A 19,050-nucleotide genomic window follows, 5' to 3' on the forward strand; every position below is an offset into this window, starting at 1 on the left:
GCTTCTTCCGCTTGGGCTCCAGATTGACGTTTTGCTTCTTGGCCCTGTTGTGTAGCGGGGCTAAAGGTTCCCAGCTGAAAAGGTCAGACACTTACTACTGTTTGCTTAACAGCATGTAACAGTTCCTCGGAGGGCCCACCAGCACAACACAAAACAGGGGTGGCCACAGGACACGGAGGCCTCGGCTCCTCAATTGTGTGTGTGTGTGTGTGTTTGTGTGTGTGTGTGTGTGTGTATGTGTGTTTTTGACTTCTGTAACTTAGGAGTTAGATAAGTTTGTTTGGCTTTACAAGAGGAGGGTTAGAGCTGTGTATATTGAACTGATATGCTTGACACACTCAAAATTAAGTCAAACACGAATAAAGAACTGTGTGCTAGCTCTATAAAACAGTGTCTACCACTTTATCCCGAGTGTGCCCGTATCCGGGCAGGGCCAGTCCCTTCTATTGCAAAGACGTTGTAAGAGATTTAAACAGATTGGAAACAGTCATTTTAAACCACCCTAGAAGGTTTAGATTCTCAACTTTTAGTCTTACCAACCATTGTTAGCTAAACGAAACACAATTCCAAACCCAAATAAAATAAAAAGCATGTAACAACAAGAGTTATGTACTTCATAACTGTGAACAAGCACATTCAAAGCAATTGTGTTGTCTTTCATGTGATGGGATCTCCTCAAGCTATATACCATATGAAACCTCCTCTCTGTGAAAAAAAACTATGAAAAGTGATGCCTTACTTTTATTATTTTTTGTCATCAAAGTTGTGTTTGGTTGTAAAAATAACGTATTTGCTGATAATTAAGTGTCTTGGCTTCATTTTGCATGCATACAGTTTTTAAAATCAATGTATAGTTGCTAATGGAGGCTGCAGGGCTTGCAATCTATACTGGACGGATGTTAAAAATGTTGTCCCCATTAGTTGTGTAACCCAAATTTATGGGAAAAGTCCAGGTTAAAAGATAGAGGGTAGAGGGTGGATTTGTAACCATCTGGTATCATTCTAACTAAAAACTGTTTCAACTGGATAAGCTGCTATTGAACTGTGTTTTGTTGTTTTTTTACATACAACCACAGGAGCACTATGCTGCTATCCATGTAACCTTTGGTTTAGATGTCGGGATTTCGGGATGTTACCCTGCGTTATTCACTAGAGAAAAATATTTGTGTCAAAAAGGTCAAAGGTCTTTGAAGCTATCTGTAAGACAAATAGCTGAAAAATAGCAGAAATAGATGAATTACTAAACAAAAATTTTCTTTCACAAATCTCCCCGATCCCTCCTCCCACCTTTACTTCCTCCGTTCTGTCCTCTCCAACCTTGTGCCTCTGCATCTTATTTACTAATTTGAACCATACCATGACACTTTTTTTTTTGTTTTATAGTTTTGTGAAAGTAGGAGTGGTTCATGAAGTTAGCTTTGCAACTAGTGGAACATGCTTTTAGTAGTGCTTTTTTAGTTGCTTTTAATCTTGTTTAATGTCCACAGATCATTTTCTGCTTAATTGCAATCACCTTTCCTAACCCATGCAAAAAATAAAGAATTAAATGTTAATTCATATCAAATATTTCGTACCACCCAAGGTTTTCATTTAGTTTGAACAGATACTCTGGCTATACCGTGTACCTTCGGTATTTCAATTTATCGAATGTTTTATTGAACGAAAGGAATAATGCGTGATAATTTATTTGTAGATTGAAAGAAATGCAAGAAAAACCCTGGTTATGATCAAAGTTGCAGAGGGTCTCAAAGACAGATCATAGCAAAGGTCTTTTGGTGATCAGGTTTGGTTTTGTAGAAGCAAACCAAAAATCTGTTCCTACGTTACTTCAATATGAACCAATACAAAACATAAAGAGTGTGTGTGTGTGTGTGTGTGTGTACGTGTGTACGTGTGTACGTGTGTAGACCTTGGCTATTTACCGCGGGGAGAGTCTGAAGATCCTGACAGTGAAGGTGAACATTCCCGACAGCGTGAAGAGTGAATTTACGAGGTGGTGCATCAACTGCAGGTCTGTCAACACACGCGCAAACACATACGTGTATTTAACAGTAAAGTACCCACAACAGGAGCCGTATGTAATGTTAGCCATAAATTAGAATCGTTGATTTGCTTCAACTTCTCATTTTGCTATTGTTTGGGCAAAGGGTGTTTAAGATGTTTAAGTGTTATACAGCCTGAGCCACACTCAAACGGCCGACCGTAGTTTGGGCTTTGTTCGACACCGTGAAGCACATGAACAAGAATCCCCGCAAATTGCTTAATATGGAGTTAGTTTGGCTGGAAATAGTGAGTTGAGTTGCCTCAGTTTTATTAGGATTTAGGCCCTGGTGTTGAGCCATATGATGGCAGCAGAACTGCTAAAGAATGCAAATTTACTACTTCTACACTAAAATCCATTTTTTTTATCTAAAGCTATCACAAACTGGTTCTTTATTACGAATTAAAGACTATAAATACTATGTTTAGTATGACAGGTGACATAGAAATGCTTTTCCATTGTGAACTGATTGGAATCACTCATCAATTGTGGGGAAACAGATTGAAGAGATGCTACCTCCTTAAAGAAAACATCATGAATAACCTTTCATTTCTACCTTAAGTTTTAATCGAACTTTGTACTTATTTGTAATATTTGTGTAATGCCAGCTTATTCCAGCATTTTAAAAGTTTCATTAATCCTTTAATTCTCATAAGTAATTATAGTTGTATATAATACTTACTTTTTATTGATTTATTTATTCTGTCTATGCTTGATCTCTTGTAACGTTATGGTGCAGTGAAAATAAAATAATTGGTATATCTCTGTCTCTTGTTTCTATATTATATAATATATTATATTAACACTTTTCGAGGCAGCTGCTTTGCCTATTTTGTATGTACTTCTTGCAATCTTGGGTTGTATCTTCATTATTAAGTACACCTACTATAAGTCGCTTTGGACAAAAGCGTCCGCTTAATAAATATATTGTAATTTTCTGTCCTGTCAACTTGTATTGCAGATGGAGGCCTAAGATGTTGGGGAGACCAAGTGATACTAAAATTATTGGGGATGCAGTAGAGGATGCATATAAAAGACTCATTCTACCCCTACTTACCAGAAGCTACAGGTAGATGAGACCATGTCTATGCTCGTTTTACTACTAAAACTCCTTCCTTCAAATTTCAGATTAGAAAAATGCATAGATTTTTAAACATGATTCTAGACTGTAGACATCAATCTTTCCAGAGATTTTGAAGCATGATTCTAGATGGTAGATACCATTCTTTCCACAGATTATGATGAAACTAGAGTAAAGACACCATTATATTGCAAAATGGTTCAGTATTGACTTTGTTAGGGACTTAATGTAGTGGTCTAGCTGGGTCAGTCAACAGACCAACTGGTCCAACAACCAACATGAGGTCAAGTTTTGACCAATGTTTGGAGGTAGTGCTTGGTTTACATTTCATTTTTACAGTTTCAAATCAAATTGAACATATGTATTGATTCAATTGTTTCTCAACCATTTTTCCATGGGAGAACAAATATAAAGCTGTCTATACTAGGGTTAGGTTGTTTTTTTTTTTAGAAACAAATTATTTTTTCTATCGATACATGCATTAATTATTTATTGATGAATCTCAACAAGGAATTTGGATCCAAAAAGGCACACAATTATATTGATCCCAGTTATAAAAACATTATGTATATTCACTGCACAAAGACATATGCTTAATAACGGAGTATTTAAATAATTAAAAAATATTTAAATTAAATTAATGAAATGCGGTATACATCCAAACGTGCATGTATGTGGTGTAGAACACCATACACAAACACCAGAAAAGGGTTTTAGTGTTGGAAGGGCAGAACTCTAGAATCAGGAGGGACAATCTGTGGATCAAATGGTGTCTAAGCTCTAGAATCAGAATAGACAATCTGTGGATCAAATGGTGTCTAAGCTCTAGAATCAGAATAGACAATCTGTGGATATTATGGTGGCTACACTCTAGAATCAGGATGGACTATCTGTGGATAGGCCCTTGTGTCCAAAGTATGCAAACGTATCCTTTTACTTCGTATTCTATGTGTGTTTCCATTTAGGACCAAGTTATCAGCAACTGCTGAGAAGGAGTCTATAGATATGTTTGTGCGTAACCTTCGCCAGCGTCTTCTAGTGTCCCCAATCAGGGGCTCCGTCATCATGGGGGTCGACCCGGGCTTTGCGCATGGCTGCAAAATAGCAGTTCTCTCCCCTACCAGTAAGTGCATTTTCTCATATGTAATCACTAGGGGTGTGAACGGTTACAAAAAAATGTAAACGGTTAAACAACCCCTTTTTTTCGTGAACACGGTTAACCGTTTTTTTATTAATTAATGAATATATCATTTTTTGGATTATTATGGATTATTAAGTGAATTGCAGTCACGCTATAGGGGGATTATTTTTTTATCAACACTGCGGATGCGCGATCAGAATGATCGCAAAAAGAACATTTGTTTGACCGGTTGCTATGGTTATCTCTGTGTGGTTAATTTGCAGTTGCGGTGTTAATTAGGATGTTTACTGTTACATTAAACTGTAATCAGAAAACGAGGTTATATGCTATAGACCCTATAGTAACTGTGATATAAAGGCTGGGACGAATTTCAATTTATAAATATGTACACTTTGTGTTGAAAGTATAGACCGTCGCGATTCCCATTGAAACGAATGGCGCGGTGATTATCCTTCAAAACGAGAGCTGGTAAATTGTGAAAAATGAATTAAACTGTAATCCGACAACGCGGTTATATGCTATAGACCCTAGAGTATCTGTGGTATAAAGGCTGGGACAAATTTCGAATTATAAATATGTAAACTTCATGTTGAAAGTATGGACCGTCGCGATTCCCATTGAAACAATGGGAATCACACTTTTTTTTCCCGATTTTCGTTTACTGATTTTTCCTAAACGGTTATGATTTACTAACCGGTTACACGTGTACCCGTGCACACCCCTAGTAATCACCGTTTCTATGTAGTGCTCCTGGTACTTTGCTGTCAGGCTGTCTCCAAAGTTGTGCATGTGACAGTAGTGAGCTGTCTACCAAACAGTATTACTTTACAGTGGAAACCTGAAGATTTCAGTTTCGTTCTCTTTTACGACATCTTTGGCGATAAGATGTAAATTTTCCCAGAGATTCAAACAGTGTTGCCACCAACACCATGTGATGCAGACCATAAAGACCCTGACGAAGACAATTAAGAACTTTTTTGTTTGCATACGGTTGACAACGCTGGAATAGTCTCAGCTTGTATCTGCTGATGGCCGAACAAACTTTTATGACCGTATGTGAAAAGGCTGAAGAGTTATGAGTCTTTAAAGTTTTCCATTGATTGCTTTAGCGCCCCCTATCTTTTTATTTTAATTTGAACTTATTTTTTTTTATTTGAACTTTAGCCTGGTTAACCTTGATCCATGCTTCTTTAAGTACACCAAGTTTGGTGGCGATTGACTCAAGTTAACCCCGACTTTAGTCACTTAACATTGATTGGGCTAATTTGGACATGCAGCTGCCATTATGTTACAGGTTCTGGGTTTCCTAGGAACGTTTGCTCAACATGAGGAGGGACAAATGTCTACTGGATTTCATGACTGTAGGTGAAAGGGGTCAGAAAATATGGCCGTCCAAAGTCTGCATTTTCAGTTAATTGTTATAGCTCCTCCTATCGCCCAATCTGGGTACAATTTGGAGAGGTTACATTTTCAGTTAATTGTTATAGCGCTCCCTATTGCCCGATATAGATACAATTGCACCAAGTTTGACAATGGTTGGGTTAAGTTAACCCTGCCTTTTGGCGATAAGTTAAATTTGAAAGATTTTGAGCCTCTTGCAGCCATGTTGTTTAATCAATTGACTTCATCTTACTTGAGCAGTTGGAACTTTGAACCCAACAGCTGCTAAATTGGTCCCGCTCAAATCAAACATTCCGTCTATGAACTGTGGTGATTTTAGTCACAGGCGACGCCCATCTCAATGCCATGCCTCAATTGAAAGTATGTGGACTTCTTCTTGTTCAGAATTTGATCTTGAATAACTTTTGCATTGGACTCAAGATCATAGGAGTCTATCTTGATGTTGATATAAGCATTGAAGTCTTTACATGTTTTAAACCACACCCTTTTTTTTTTAGAAATGAATGGCTCCTGGGTGCCCTAATCTGTGTGTAATCTTGTACAGACTTCCCTTTATGTAGGATCCTTCCTGAATTTAGAGTTTTTTTTAACAAAGTTCCAGATGGTCGTAAATCTATTCAAAGAAAGTTATAGGTTCTTGAGGCAGATTTGTTCACCATGAGGATATGCATGTGTCGGCAAAGTTTCATGACTAAGTCAAAGGGGTCACGAGATATGCTTGTTCAAAGTTTGCATTTTTGGACTATTGCTATAGCGCCACCTTTGGGCCAGTCAGTGTAATATTTGCTCTCTGTTAATCTTGAGTCAGCCTCTACAGCTGTAGAAAGTTTCATAAAAAGCGTGCGGGCGGTTTAGGCTGTGTAAGTCAAAAGTGGCATAATAATAAAACTAATGATTTAAAATAGGTTGCCTCACACTATGTGCTTGGCACCCTAATTAAGGCGCGAGAAATCCCTCAGTAAGAGCTTCTCGTCAGCGCTTCATTTGAGGTAACAGTAGACATCAGAATTGCAAAACATGGGACAACAGAATTATAGGATGTTGGTTTTGTAATTGGATATCACAATGTAATTCAAATACATCAGTAGCACTTTGTCGCCTGCATCCAGTGGGAGGGTTGGAAAAATGGACTGAGATGAACGTTAAACTAAACTAGAAAAATCCATTTCCTGCAGAAAATGCGGTGAGTGCTAAGTACAAAGTGAGGTTGAAACAATTTTTTTATACAGCCTCATAGATTAAGACATAAAGAAACCTTAAATGGCTTAAATCAAGTGAAGGGATTTGAACAGAGTTCAAAAGTCTAAATGGACTAAACAATGTAAACATGCACACCATTTAAAAAAATGTAAATGGTTGGAAACAAATAAATTGACAGCTGAATGAAAAGCGCAGAAATGTTAAAGGAATTGAACTGAAGAATCTGAAATTGCCAAAGTGTATGTACTCGGCTTATGCTCATTTTTCCAGCCTAACGTTATTAAAAGTTGTCCAATTGGGAAGGAAAATCACCCAATCTGGCAACGCTGCCTGAACGTCGTAAAAGTAGTTCAACTGAGCGAGAAAAACTGCCCAATCTGGCAACACTGCCTGCACGTCCACTTGCTCTAGCCTCAGCGTAAATCAATGAGACCAACTGAAAACAAGCCGAGAGGGAACTTAAACTGTGATTTTGAAAAAAGTATAAAGGTAATCGAAATTCAGATTATTGAAGATACACGTGTGTTGATTTTTAAAACCTTTGAACAAAGATTAACGATAAAATATTGACCAAGTTAAGAAGTCTGAAGTAGTAAGTGTCAGAGAATGGGCAGGCGGCTCTGCCGTCCTCCCATTGACTTCCATTTTAAAAGTAGAATATCTTAGAAAGTGTAAAATATTTAAAAAAATCTGAAAAGAAGCGCACGATTCCAAGATAATATCACCATTTTAAAATTGGAATGGAGTCTAGGTTAAAAATTGAGGTAGGAGATAGGTCCCAAAGTTTGTAGAGAATAATAAAGAAAGAAAGAGTAAAACTTAAGAACGATAGTTGAGCGCTGCATGCAGCACTCACCTAATGATTGTATTACCAACAGATGTAATGAAATGGTTGCGGGTTCTCCCAAGGACCTAGTTTTCCGTGGTTGCACTCCTACTTCTCAATTCTGTCCATAGAAATAAGAGGTTGCGGGAGGCGGGTGCGATAATGTTTTGAGAAGCTGTTTATTGATGAATGTATTTAGCAGATATTTCAGTGTTTAAACGAGGCCAAAAGAGAACAAAAAGCTCTACCTACTAATAATAACAGGCTGGTATGTTCACAACATGAATTGAACATGTAGCAACATTCACTGCCGTGCAATGAGGTCAAAACTGCTCAATGTTCTAACCACCTATTTTCTTTTTATAATTTGAAGACTGATGAGTGAGTCGAAAGGCCCCGTCAACCACACAGCAATCCTATGCATGTTGTAGTTTTGCTTTTTTGCGTTTATTAAAATAACTCTGTAGAAATTTAAAAGGAAAAACGTGGATAACAATGTGATTCTGCAATAGTGGCTCCCTAGTGGCCCCTCTTCAGTCAGGGAAAGGGACTATGAATTGAGTCAAATAAAAAATGTAATCGTATACAATTATTCAAAGCTTAATATAATGTAATCAGGCCATTCTTCTTCTTCTTCTTCTTCTTCTTCTTCTTCTTCTTCTTCTTCTTCTTCTTCTTCTTATATCCTTTATTTAACCAGGTTAAGTGTCATTGAGATTAAAATCTCTTTTACAAGAGAGACCTGGCCAAGATGAACAGCAGTACACAGTTGCAACATAAAACACAAGACAAAGTACAAGTTCAATACTAAGTGCAATAGTAATAAAACATTTAGATCATTGACTAAAACATTTGCATTTTCTAATGGAGTCCGACATCAAACTCTTTACAGCTTAAAATTCACTGAGAGTAATTAGGTCTTGCAGCTTGATGGTTATTCCAGCAGGTTATTCCAGGAAGATGGTGCAAAAACCTTAAAGGCCTTTTTTCCCAGTTCTGTCCACGTTTTAGCAACACTCATAAGGACCATGTCCTGAGACCGTAACCCATGGGGGACACGTTTCCAGGACATATGCCGTGACAAATACCAGGGGAGCTTACCTAGAATTGCCTTGTAGATAAAAATATACCAGTGACTAAGACGTCGCATAGACAGAGAAGGCCAGTTAACTTTTGAGTACAACGTACAGTGGTGAGATAAGGCTCTGCTGTTTGTTATAAACCTCAAGATCCATGATACACAGTGTGCAACATATGTAGACAGTTAGCTGATGCATTAATGTACAACAGATCACCATAATCAAGAACCAACAAGAAGGTAGCTTCGACAAGACGTCGTCTGGCCTCAAGAGAAAAACATGATTTGTTCCTAAAGTAATAACCTACCTTTAGTTTCAGCTTTTCACCAGATTTTGTATGTGAGTTTTAAAAGTGATGTGGTCATCGATCATAAATCCATCCATTGTACCTCATTTGGTGACTTAACATACATTTATTATTTATACGTGAACATCTTTAAGGATGCAACTTTCACTCCAGATTGTGCCTTTTCTCTTTTTCTGTTTTGTTTGTTTTTCCCCCCCTTGATTATACTTATGCTGACACATCTAAAACAGACATTTGTAATGCCAAAGCCAAATATTTGGCCAGATTCTACCAAATAGGACCTAATGGCGTATGTCCACCGGAGGGTGCCGGTTGGTTCAGTATGCAAAGGTACGGCACGGTTCGCGTTTCCAACGACAACAGTCGGCGTCATCCGGACTGAGCCGTACTTATCTCGCAGTACTCCTCTGTTTGGGTACTGACACGCCTGAAAGGGTGCCTGAAAGTTCGAGCTACACACGCCGTCCGTTGATTGGTCGACAGAATCGTCACTTCCATGCGACAGGGGGATAATAACAAACAAACACAGTACCCGCAGGGTATTTATGGACAACGGCGAAAGCTTCGTTTATTGAAGAAGATGTCGCGCAAAAGTTTGCCGTCCTTCTTGGACGTCCTACATTTTTGCTCTTTGTTCATTGTGTCGCGTTCTTCTTTTTCTTTGGATTTTTTAGCAGGCTACACTGTGTCGGACTGCTATGAGGTCACGATGCTTACGTAGCTGCCGCGGCTATCCCCATCCGGCTTAAACCCCGCCCTACCATAAGGGTACTGTCAGCTGTGGAAACGAGAGCCGTAATTGAGCAGGGCTATACCGCACCCTCACTACTGGGATGAGGCATGCTGGGCCGACGCGTACCCGCCGGTGGAAATGCGCCTTAACGTGGACTTGCCAAGCTTTGTCAAAATAATAGGAACCACTACTGAATCCCTTTCGCTTGAATATTTGTGATTATTTTGTCAAGTGCAAAAATATAGAAAAAGTAATAATTGTCTATCCTACGCATTCCATTAATAATATTGCTTCTTATTAAAATATCAAAAAACAAGACCTACGATGTATATTTTATTGAGTTGTTACATTATCCCAAATGTTTTCAACAATTTTCAAACCCAGAGATATCCATAGTTCTGTTTTTATCATTCATTTGTTTTGTGTGTCAATATCGTCTTTTTGTTTTGTATTTAACAAACATTTGTGGAAAAACACAGTTTCTTTCAATTGAAGGTAATCATCAGTCATTTTCACACAATCATTTGTCGTTTTGAAACTAACAGAATCATACCTATGGTAATTTTGCTGGTTGATCATGGTTTTCTTATAGCTATGGCTGGAAGCAGGCAAACGTTATGTTGTTATGCTATATGTGCATCCAATAAGGTGTCTGGTGGGGTGGATTGTAGTATTTCGATTGTATTGGATATGTATTGGAATCATGTGTTCAAATGAGAGAGATGATATGTCGCTAGGAATTAAATCAAATTTATAGTTAGATTTATTTAGCGTGCTTCACGAGGCCGTAACGCTGGTCACAACAGGCGTCACTGTGCCTGGTGCCCAGCCTCTATGAGGATCACGCTAAGCACACACGACGGCTGCCAGGACATCTCTCTGCACATGTACTTGATTTCTGTGTTTTGATTTGAATGAGATATATAATTACACACATTGAGGCACGTGTGTGTGTGTGTGTGTGTGTGTGCTAATACAAATGTGTGTCTGTACACACGCACACAATTATTTATTTAGTTTTTGTTTCTTATTTCTCGTATTTTATTAACATATTGGTATATGTCAGTTTTTTACCTAAATATATTGTCACACATGGAATTGACTACATCTTTATGGATACAAAAATATAGTCTGTGTGTAATCACAAGGTCTAAATGTTATAAACTGTACAATAATTGTTTTCCCTGCTTATTCAAATAATTTCGTGTCTGCATTGTATAATGCTATATATCATATTCATAGTTTTGAGCTGTGAGCAATTTTCATTTCCATTTGTCCCCTTTTCAGATCATATTTACTGATATAAATATTTTAATATAATTATATATTAATATAAATCATATTAACTGACTTAACTATCAGATTCTGAACATGTGTCTGGAAATGGCTGTTCTCTGTATGCACCATCATTCAGGTCATATCCTTCATACAGATGTGCTCTACCTGCATAGGCCTGGCCAAAGAACAGAGGCAGACAGACTCCGCCACCTCGTGCTCAAATACAGGTACTACACTTGACATCATCATAAAATGACATATTATAGTGATGGAATACTTGTTTTGTTTTTATAGACTAACTCAAATGTGATTATTTTCTTCCTCTTCCTGATTCTTCCTATCACAGCTGTAATAAGGTTGTCATTGGCAACGGGACAGCTTGTCGTGAGACAGAGTCTTTCTTCGCCGATCTGATCAGCCGGGGTCTTTTTCAGCCGCTAGACGTGTCCTACTGGTAAGATACAAACCTACATGTGTTTATAAACTCCAAACACCAGCTTGTAAACCTAAGGCCCACAGACCACCTGCCTGCAAATACTCTGAACTGAGTCAGGATGCATGGAAATTTGGAACAACCACACACCGAATATTCCATTTGTAAGGATGAACCTTCGAAAAAATCTGCAACCAAACCTAAAGAGAGTCAAAATACACTGTGTGCACAATTATTAGGCATGTTGTATTTTTGAGGATTAATTTTATTATTGAACAACTACAGTGTTCTTGGTCAATCCAAAATGTTAATGAACCTAAACCTGAATGTTTAAGAAAGTAAAAGTGAGGTTTTGTCTTTCTTAATATAGAGAGAAGTATAGAGAGTATAGAGAGAATATTTATATATGTGCACAATTATTAGGCAACTATTAGTGTGCAGAATTATTATGCCACTAAATGAAAAAAATAACATTTTCCCATCTCACTTGTTTATTTTCATCTGTTAAAGGGAGAATAATAAAACAATTTGGAATTTACAAATAAACATTTCTGACATGTCAAAAAAAAAATCAGTGACCAATATAGCCACCCTTCTTTTCAATAACTGTCACAAGCCTTCCATTCATGGAGTCTGTCAGTTTCTTGATCTGTTGATGATCAGCTTTTTGTGCAGCAGCAATCACAGCCTCCCAGACACTGTTCAGAGAGGTGTACTGTTTTGCTTCACTGTAAATCTCCCGTTTGTGCCGGCTGCTGCGCGGCGCAACATTGTATCTACTAGATACAATGTTGCGCTGCGCAGCAGCCGGCACAAATGGGTTAAGCAGGGCCCACAGGTTCTCAATAGGGTTTAGGTCAGGTGAGGAAGGGGGCCATGTCATTATTTTTTCATCCTTAAGGCCTTTACAGGTTAGCCATTCAGTGGAGTACTTCGATGCATGCAATGGAGCATTGTCCTGCATAAAAATCATGGTCTTCTTGAAAGATGCAGACTTTTTCCTGTACCACTGCTTGAAGAAAGTGTCTTCTAAAAACTGGCAGTAGGCTTGGGAGTTGATTTTAAGGCCATCTTCAACCCGACCAGGTTTGAAGACCAATACCAGCCAATACCAGTACCCCACCTCCAGCTTGCTGGCGTCTGAGTCAAAGTGAAGCTCTGTGTCCATTACTGATCCAGCCACGGGCCCATCCATCTGGTCCATCAAGAGCCACTCTCATCTCATCAGTCCATAAAACCTTTGAAATATCTGTCTTCAGATATTTTTTGGCCCAGTCTTGACGTTTCAACTTGTGTGTTTTGTTCAGTGTCAGGTCTGGTTTCAGCCTTCCTTACCTTGGCCATGTCTCTAAGCACTGAACGCCTTGTACTTATGGGCACTCCGGGTAGGTTGCAGTTCTTGAATATGGCAGCAGTTGAGGATAATGGGTTCCTGGTAGCTTCACGTTTGATTCTTCTCAAATCTTTGGCAGTTAATTTGCGTCTTTTCTTCTCAATACGTTTCTTGCGACCCTGTTGGCTATTTGCAACAAAACGTTTGATGGTTCTGTTGTCATGCCCCAATATCTTAGCATTTTCAAGTGCTGATTTTCGAGTGCTGCATCCCCATGAAATACTTTTTACAATTTTTGACTTTTCAGAGTCCGTTAAATCTCTTTTTTGGCCCATTTTGCCTGAGGAAGAGAAGCTGTCTAATAATTATGCAAACCTTGATATAGAGAGTTGATCTCCTTAGGCCACACCCTCACTCATTACGCAAATACACATCACCTGGTATGCTTAAATCCAATAAGCACTCAAGTTTATACAGCTTGATGGAAAATATGCATAAAAATTATGATATGGCCAAAATACTCACTTGCCTATTAATTGTGCACACAGTGTAGATTGGCATATTGTATTTTTCTGACCCTTTTTCTACGAGCCATTTTCATGAATCATAACCTGGAACTGTTGGGTACTTTTTGTCTGTGTGTGTGTGTTTGAGACCGATTTTTATCAAGGGATGTGATCTGTTGAGTCTGATCGTTTACCCACCTCCTATTTGAACAATCCAGATGTATCATTTTTTTATTGAGCAGCTGTGAAGCAAGCGGATCTGTTCCACACACTTCGGCCAGATACTCTTAACGTCAACCGATGGAGTATTGTATTCGAATTTGTATAAACATGTTTGATATTTGGTTGTGTGTCTCAGCCTTTTGTCTTTTGAGTGGCCATGTCATGTTTCTAATCTGCATCCCTACCTATAGGTATGCGGTGCTTTATCTCTTTGATACTCTCACACGCTCTCGCTTTACTGTCATTTAAAGGGACTCTGTGAGCAATGGCACACGCATAAGTTGAAGGGGTGATATCATGCTTTTCCCCTTGCTTTAGACTGTTATATGACGTATGTTTACATGTTTTACGTGCTAGCAATGCTAATGAGCGGGCACGCCATGTTTCAAGTCACTGGGCTACTTTGAAGATGACAATTGATTGAATAATGGGGCTGATCAATTTTTGTTTGATTGCGATTCATAGTGCCCACTGTGGCCTTACTTTTTGGAGACCCGTTTACAAGCGGCCTCTATACGTGTACCGACTTTGACAACTCTGAGTTGTTCACCTTCAGAATGGTTGAGGTCAGCGTTTTCTTCAAATTGACTTCCATTATAAAAAATATCTCACTGTGGTCCTGCAAAAACTGGCAATTTGAAATTGGCAATGTGACATATTTAATTTTAGGTATCGACACAAAACGTTCCACATTACCTAAGTGGGGTGTCCTTGATGGTTCAACCAGATTATAAATCCGATGGGTTCTATGAAGCTGTCTTGTGATAGATTGAATATTACGGCCCATGATTTTTTATCAAGGTTGTATTTTGCTATTGTTGCATTAAAGCCAAGATATCAAATGTAATGACCAAATAAAATTTTGATACAAGTCATAATCCCAATTAAAATTAACACTGTAACGCCATGCATCCTCTCTGTAAAGTATAAAGTGCCTTAAATAAACCTTCAATCAGCTGTGGCAGTCCTATGATGCAGAGGTCGTTACACTGGCTACAGGCCTTGAGCTTACGTTGCTAGCTTTAGCTCCGCGCATGTAGTTTCCAAAGTTCACGGTCAGATTCTGCATGAGACTCCAATGAGGTAAAACGCTGCCCAGGGTTGGACACTTTGCTTGCACCGGATCAATCTAAGACTCGAGGCCGGGGATGGCCCTCTTGAATTCTGTGGAAAGAGCTGCCTTGGGGTTCTCCAGCAAGGTGGTTAATGCGCCATGCTAAAATTGCTAGCGGCTGCATTTTCTTTGGGCATGTATTTTCCACTTCATAAAATGTCAACCAAAACCTTTAACGCTGCTGGCTAAATAGATGACCAAACAAATGGACTACTGCAAGAATGTATGATTAATTTTACCATGTACATTGATAAATTCATAATTATGAAACCACATGTACAAGTCTTAAAGATAATGATGGACTAGTTCATTATGTGGAGCCCTCTTCACAGAGGACAGACTTCCCTAACTCTTATGGCCCTAGGGTATATGCCCACCCATGTGAAATGACCTCTGTCACCCCGCCAACTACAACTCCCATGGGGCCTTTCTCCCCTGCTGCTTGTCCTGTGGCTGACCCTGCTCTGCCACTAGGAAACATGTTGACCCAATAAGCATAGCTTAGCTTGAATGATGAATCAGAGAAGGCATGGGTTCAAGGGGCACTTAAAATATGCTTGTATTCTTAAGTGTTGAGCTACTCCCCCATGTGTCCTACTGTGTGTGATGGAATCTGCGTTTAAACAATATCACTCATTCAATCACAAGTAAAGCAAGTCATAGATTCTTCACTGACTAAATTATCTCAGTAACTCAAGGATTTTATGCCTTGTCCGCACGATTCAAACTTTGAAAAGAGTACTTTTCTGAAACTGCAAAACTACCTTGACATGTATGTACTTTTTGAGCATCTGTCTGAATCTCTTATCGGCATTCACCTTTCTATTCTAGTCACTTTACTCTCCTCATTATCATGTGTGCATGTTTGTGAAGGGGGGGGGAGGGCTCTAATCTAGCTCAATCAAGACCTCTGCCTCACTCCAAACGTCTGCTTCCTGTCCTCCCTGAGCCCTCATTGTGTCACCCACGGGTTCAATGCACTTCAACCGTCACTCCCCCAGACCCCCTTCAGCCCTCCACCCGTGCTCTGTCTTGGCCGATCCCTCCCTCCCTCCCTCCCAGGCTCAACCACTGTCAAACAGAGGTGGCGTGTGTACGTACATACACGGGTCTGCTGTGTATCAGATATCTGCAAGATTTGCCTCGAATGTTCTCGATAGGCTCTCAACTGTATTAGGCTTTCTAAAAAAAAGTCTTCAATGTAAAAGGCAGACTTTGCCTAATACTCCCTAATCGGTAGCTTCATTTGATCACCTTACTTGGATTGTCTAATTGTATTTATTTGCAGATATGTTGTCATTGATTACTGTGGTAGATACATTCTTCCAAATTGCAAAATCCAATGTAGTCATTTCATTTTTTGGATGATTTCTTAATTTAGGATAATATGGCGGTGTGAAAAAAAAAAAGGCCTTTGATAAATTGTGATAGCATCAGTGCTCAGAATCTTCTCCAGTATCTGAGAGGAATGATACGCCTGCTTCTGCTCTTTAATAATGGGGCCATGATATCAATGAGGATTTTGGTTTAACGGTAAGGTGATATTTACTATAGAAAATGGAGAATGTGGTTGTTTGAAATTGTTATTTCTGTGATCTGAATCTCTCATTTGTACTAAATTTGTTGTTTTAATGATACTTAAATGTCTCGAAGACATTTTGGTTGAATAAAAGAAAATAGCAAACAAACAAAGCACCTCAGTTGCTGATCACACTAAACTTAAATATCAATCTGATTGCTTGGTTGGCAACTTTGCAAAACAAAAAAGGTTTTTGCAGCCAGAGGTGGGATGGGAAGTCTACTACTGGGCCAGTTGTACTGGCGTGCTACTCTGATACAGTTTCAGTTTACTGATTTGTGTCTCATTGCACAAATGTGTAATTTGATTTTAATCAAATTGCAATAAAACTGAATAAATGTGGCTTTACTATACTAAATGGAAGTCAGATTCTAAGCATCTTAATTCTGGCAAATACAAGGATGTTAATTCATTATTTGTATTCATAGAAGAGGTGCAACCAACTGCAAAACCAAATGCACAGTCTGCTAATGAAGAGAATTAATTCATATTGATGTTTTCCCCAATGAAATATGTGATGTTTAATTTATGTGGACATATTATTTACAATCAATTTAATGTATTTATATTTGCAAGGCCTCAGTTAAGTTAAATAAAGGGTCATCATCAATAGCTTTTCAAGCGCAGTAAGGGTATGAAAAAATGTAACACAATGAATAAATTGTTTTATTTAAGTATTCACCCCCCTTTATGGCTAGGTCACTTATCTTTCAGACATGTGTGCAAGACTGTACCACAGCAGTGAGGGGACACACACACACACACAAAGTCAGACACCAGCGCTGTCATTGACCAGGGAGTCTGTCTTACCTTCCCGGGTTGCCTCTGGTCACATGAGATCATTATTACCATCTAGCGCAGTGGTCTGCTTCTATCTTTTGTCTTGTCCTATTTCCAGACATGTTGCTTCGAGGCGGCATCAATGATTAACCTCCAGTGGCAGAAGTAGTCATGTCCAAGAGGATCCAGAAGGCTAAGCTCTCAGTCAAGTTTGGAGGCTGACATGGACTAGGATGGATGAAGGTGTCGGCTGCAGCATTGGGTTGGATTAATCATAAACTCAATCTAAGACAGCAAGATGCATTAAGATCCCAGTAGTAAACATATTTATATGGGCAAATAGGTTATCTTCATTGTAAAGACTGCGATGTGAGCATGCTGTGGAGTAGTTCTCCCTTGTATTCAAATATAGAGCTGAACAGTTCCCCTTAAAATACATTTACAATAGATATCCATATCTCTTGGTTTTTCATATCTATAAAAAACACACATCCATAATTAATTTAAAAGAGTTGAATGTGCTGTTAATTTTTTTTTTCCGTATTCTATTGTAGCATTGACTTCCTCAAGTTAACAATGAATTTAGTAATGTTAATACTGAAATGATCAGTCTATAACAAAGTATAAAACTTTTTGCAGTATTGAAAATATATATGAAAAACCTTTCTAACTTAAAGGATGGCTTAAGCATATTCTCTCGCCTGCATAAAGTTTTGTGCAAGGGGTTAAGCAGTTGTGGTAGTGGTAATATTCTTCTCTAGGCTCAATATGACCACTGTGTTAATTACAGAACAGGAAGGTTATATGTCTGACTCAATAACTGACGGACATGGAGGAAGACAGTGTTGGACAGAGGCTTCCTGCAGGCTTCGGTCAAACCCTTAGTGTCTTCATTACACAAGAGACACCATTGGTTGGAGGCTGAAGCATATTGTCCTTTTTGCCCCTGGATGGCCGAGTAAGGCGAGGGATGAGGCTCACATGGAGAGGGGGGGGTCTGGATAAATGGAGGAAGGTGGCTAGGTGGGCACACCTACCTGTGAATGGCAAGTAGGATCTCAATTATCAATCATGGGGGAGGTGGTAGAGGAATGAGAGGAAAGGCAGAGGGAAAGTACGTACGTGGGTGTGGTGAGAACTGTACCGGGTCGTTGCACACACATTGACACACAGACGCACCGCACTATTGCATTAGTGCAGTGTATTACCTGATTGGCAGTTGAAGGGAGACATGGAATTATGTCGGGCAGCTCTTCTCCTCTCTCATTGCTTACAATTGTGTGTAAGAAATGGCGAAAGAGAGAGTTTGATTTAGAGTAGGGTAGAGTGCATGATCTTGAGCCCATTGGTCATTTGCGGGTGGTGAACTCACACACATATTGGTCTCCTAGTGACCAGTGTATCACCCTTTCTCTTTCCAGTTTTATATGTTTGTTTGTGTTTGTCTTTGTGCGTCTTTCTGTGTGTAACACATAGGGAGGGAATCGTAGGCCTGCACAGCCACCAGACTGACATAAATCACTGTGAGGCCTTGCTCTTTTCAGACGTACGTGTGTGTGTGTGTGTGTGTGTGTGTGTGTGTGTGTGTGTGTGTGTGTGTGTGTGTGTGTGTGTGTGTGTGTGTGTGTGTGCCTCCTAGCATTAAGCTAGAGACTGACGGCCCTTGACACCTGCCATTTGGACGCTTTCCTCTGTGAAAAATGTCATCGTCTTCAGACAAGACGTGTATGTGTGTATGCATGTAGTTCGAGCCTAAATTTGGAGCCCTCAGGTCAGGTTTTGCAGCTGACTGAACAATAGACCCAAGCTGTTTGTGTTGCCACGACAGCGGGTCTAGGCTCTCTCCCTCTCTTTCTGTCTGTCTGTCTTTCTATAGGTCTCTCTCTCACACACAAACATGTGTTTGGGGTAATACGGCCTAAATAACGTTAAACACTTAAACAATGTTTTGCAATTGGCATGTTCAATTGGTCTTGATCCATTTTGAAAGAATGGG

At 39.2% G+C, this 19,050-nt stretch overlaps 1 protein-coding gene across 1 annotated transcript in view; it reads left to right on the forward strand.

The window, feature by feature from the left end:
* srbd1 (S1 RNA binding domain 1) overlaps window positions 1-19,050 on the forward strand; it is a 104,572-nt gene that overhangs the window by 21,002 nt on the left and 64,520 nt on the right. The window contains exons 10-14 of the mRNA XM_079758775.1: window positions 1,908-2,011; window positions 3,003-3,110; window positions 4,088-4,245; window positions 11,224-11,314; window positions 11,434-11,541. Of these exons, the coding sequence (XP_079614901.1) occupies window positions 1,908-2,011; window positions 3,003-3,110; window positions 4,088-4,245; window positions 11,224-11,314; window positions 11,434-11,541 (569 nt within the window). The remainder of the gene's footprint in view (window positions 1-1,907; window positions 2,012-3,002; window positions 3,111-4,087; window positions 4,246-11,223; window positions 11,315-11,433; window positions 11,542-19,050) is intronic.

The sequence above is a fragment of the Pollachius pollachius genome (genome assembly GCF_949987615.1).
Source record: "Pollachius pollachius genome assembly, chromosome: 2".
NCBI lineage: Eukaryota > Metazoa > Chordata > Actinopteri > Gadiformes > Gadidae > Pollachius > Pollachius pollachius.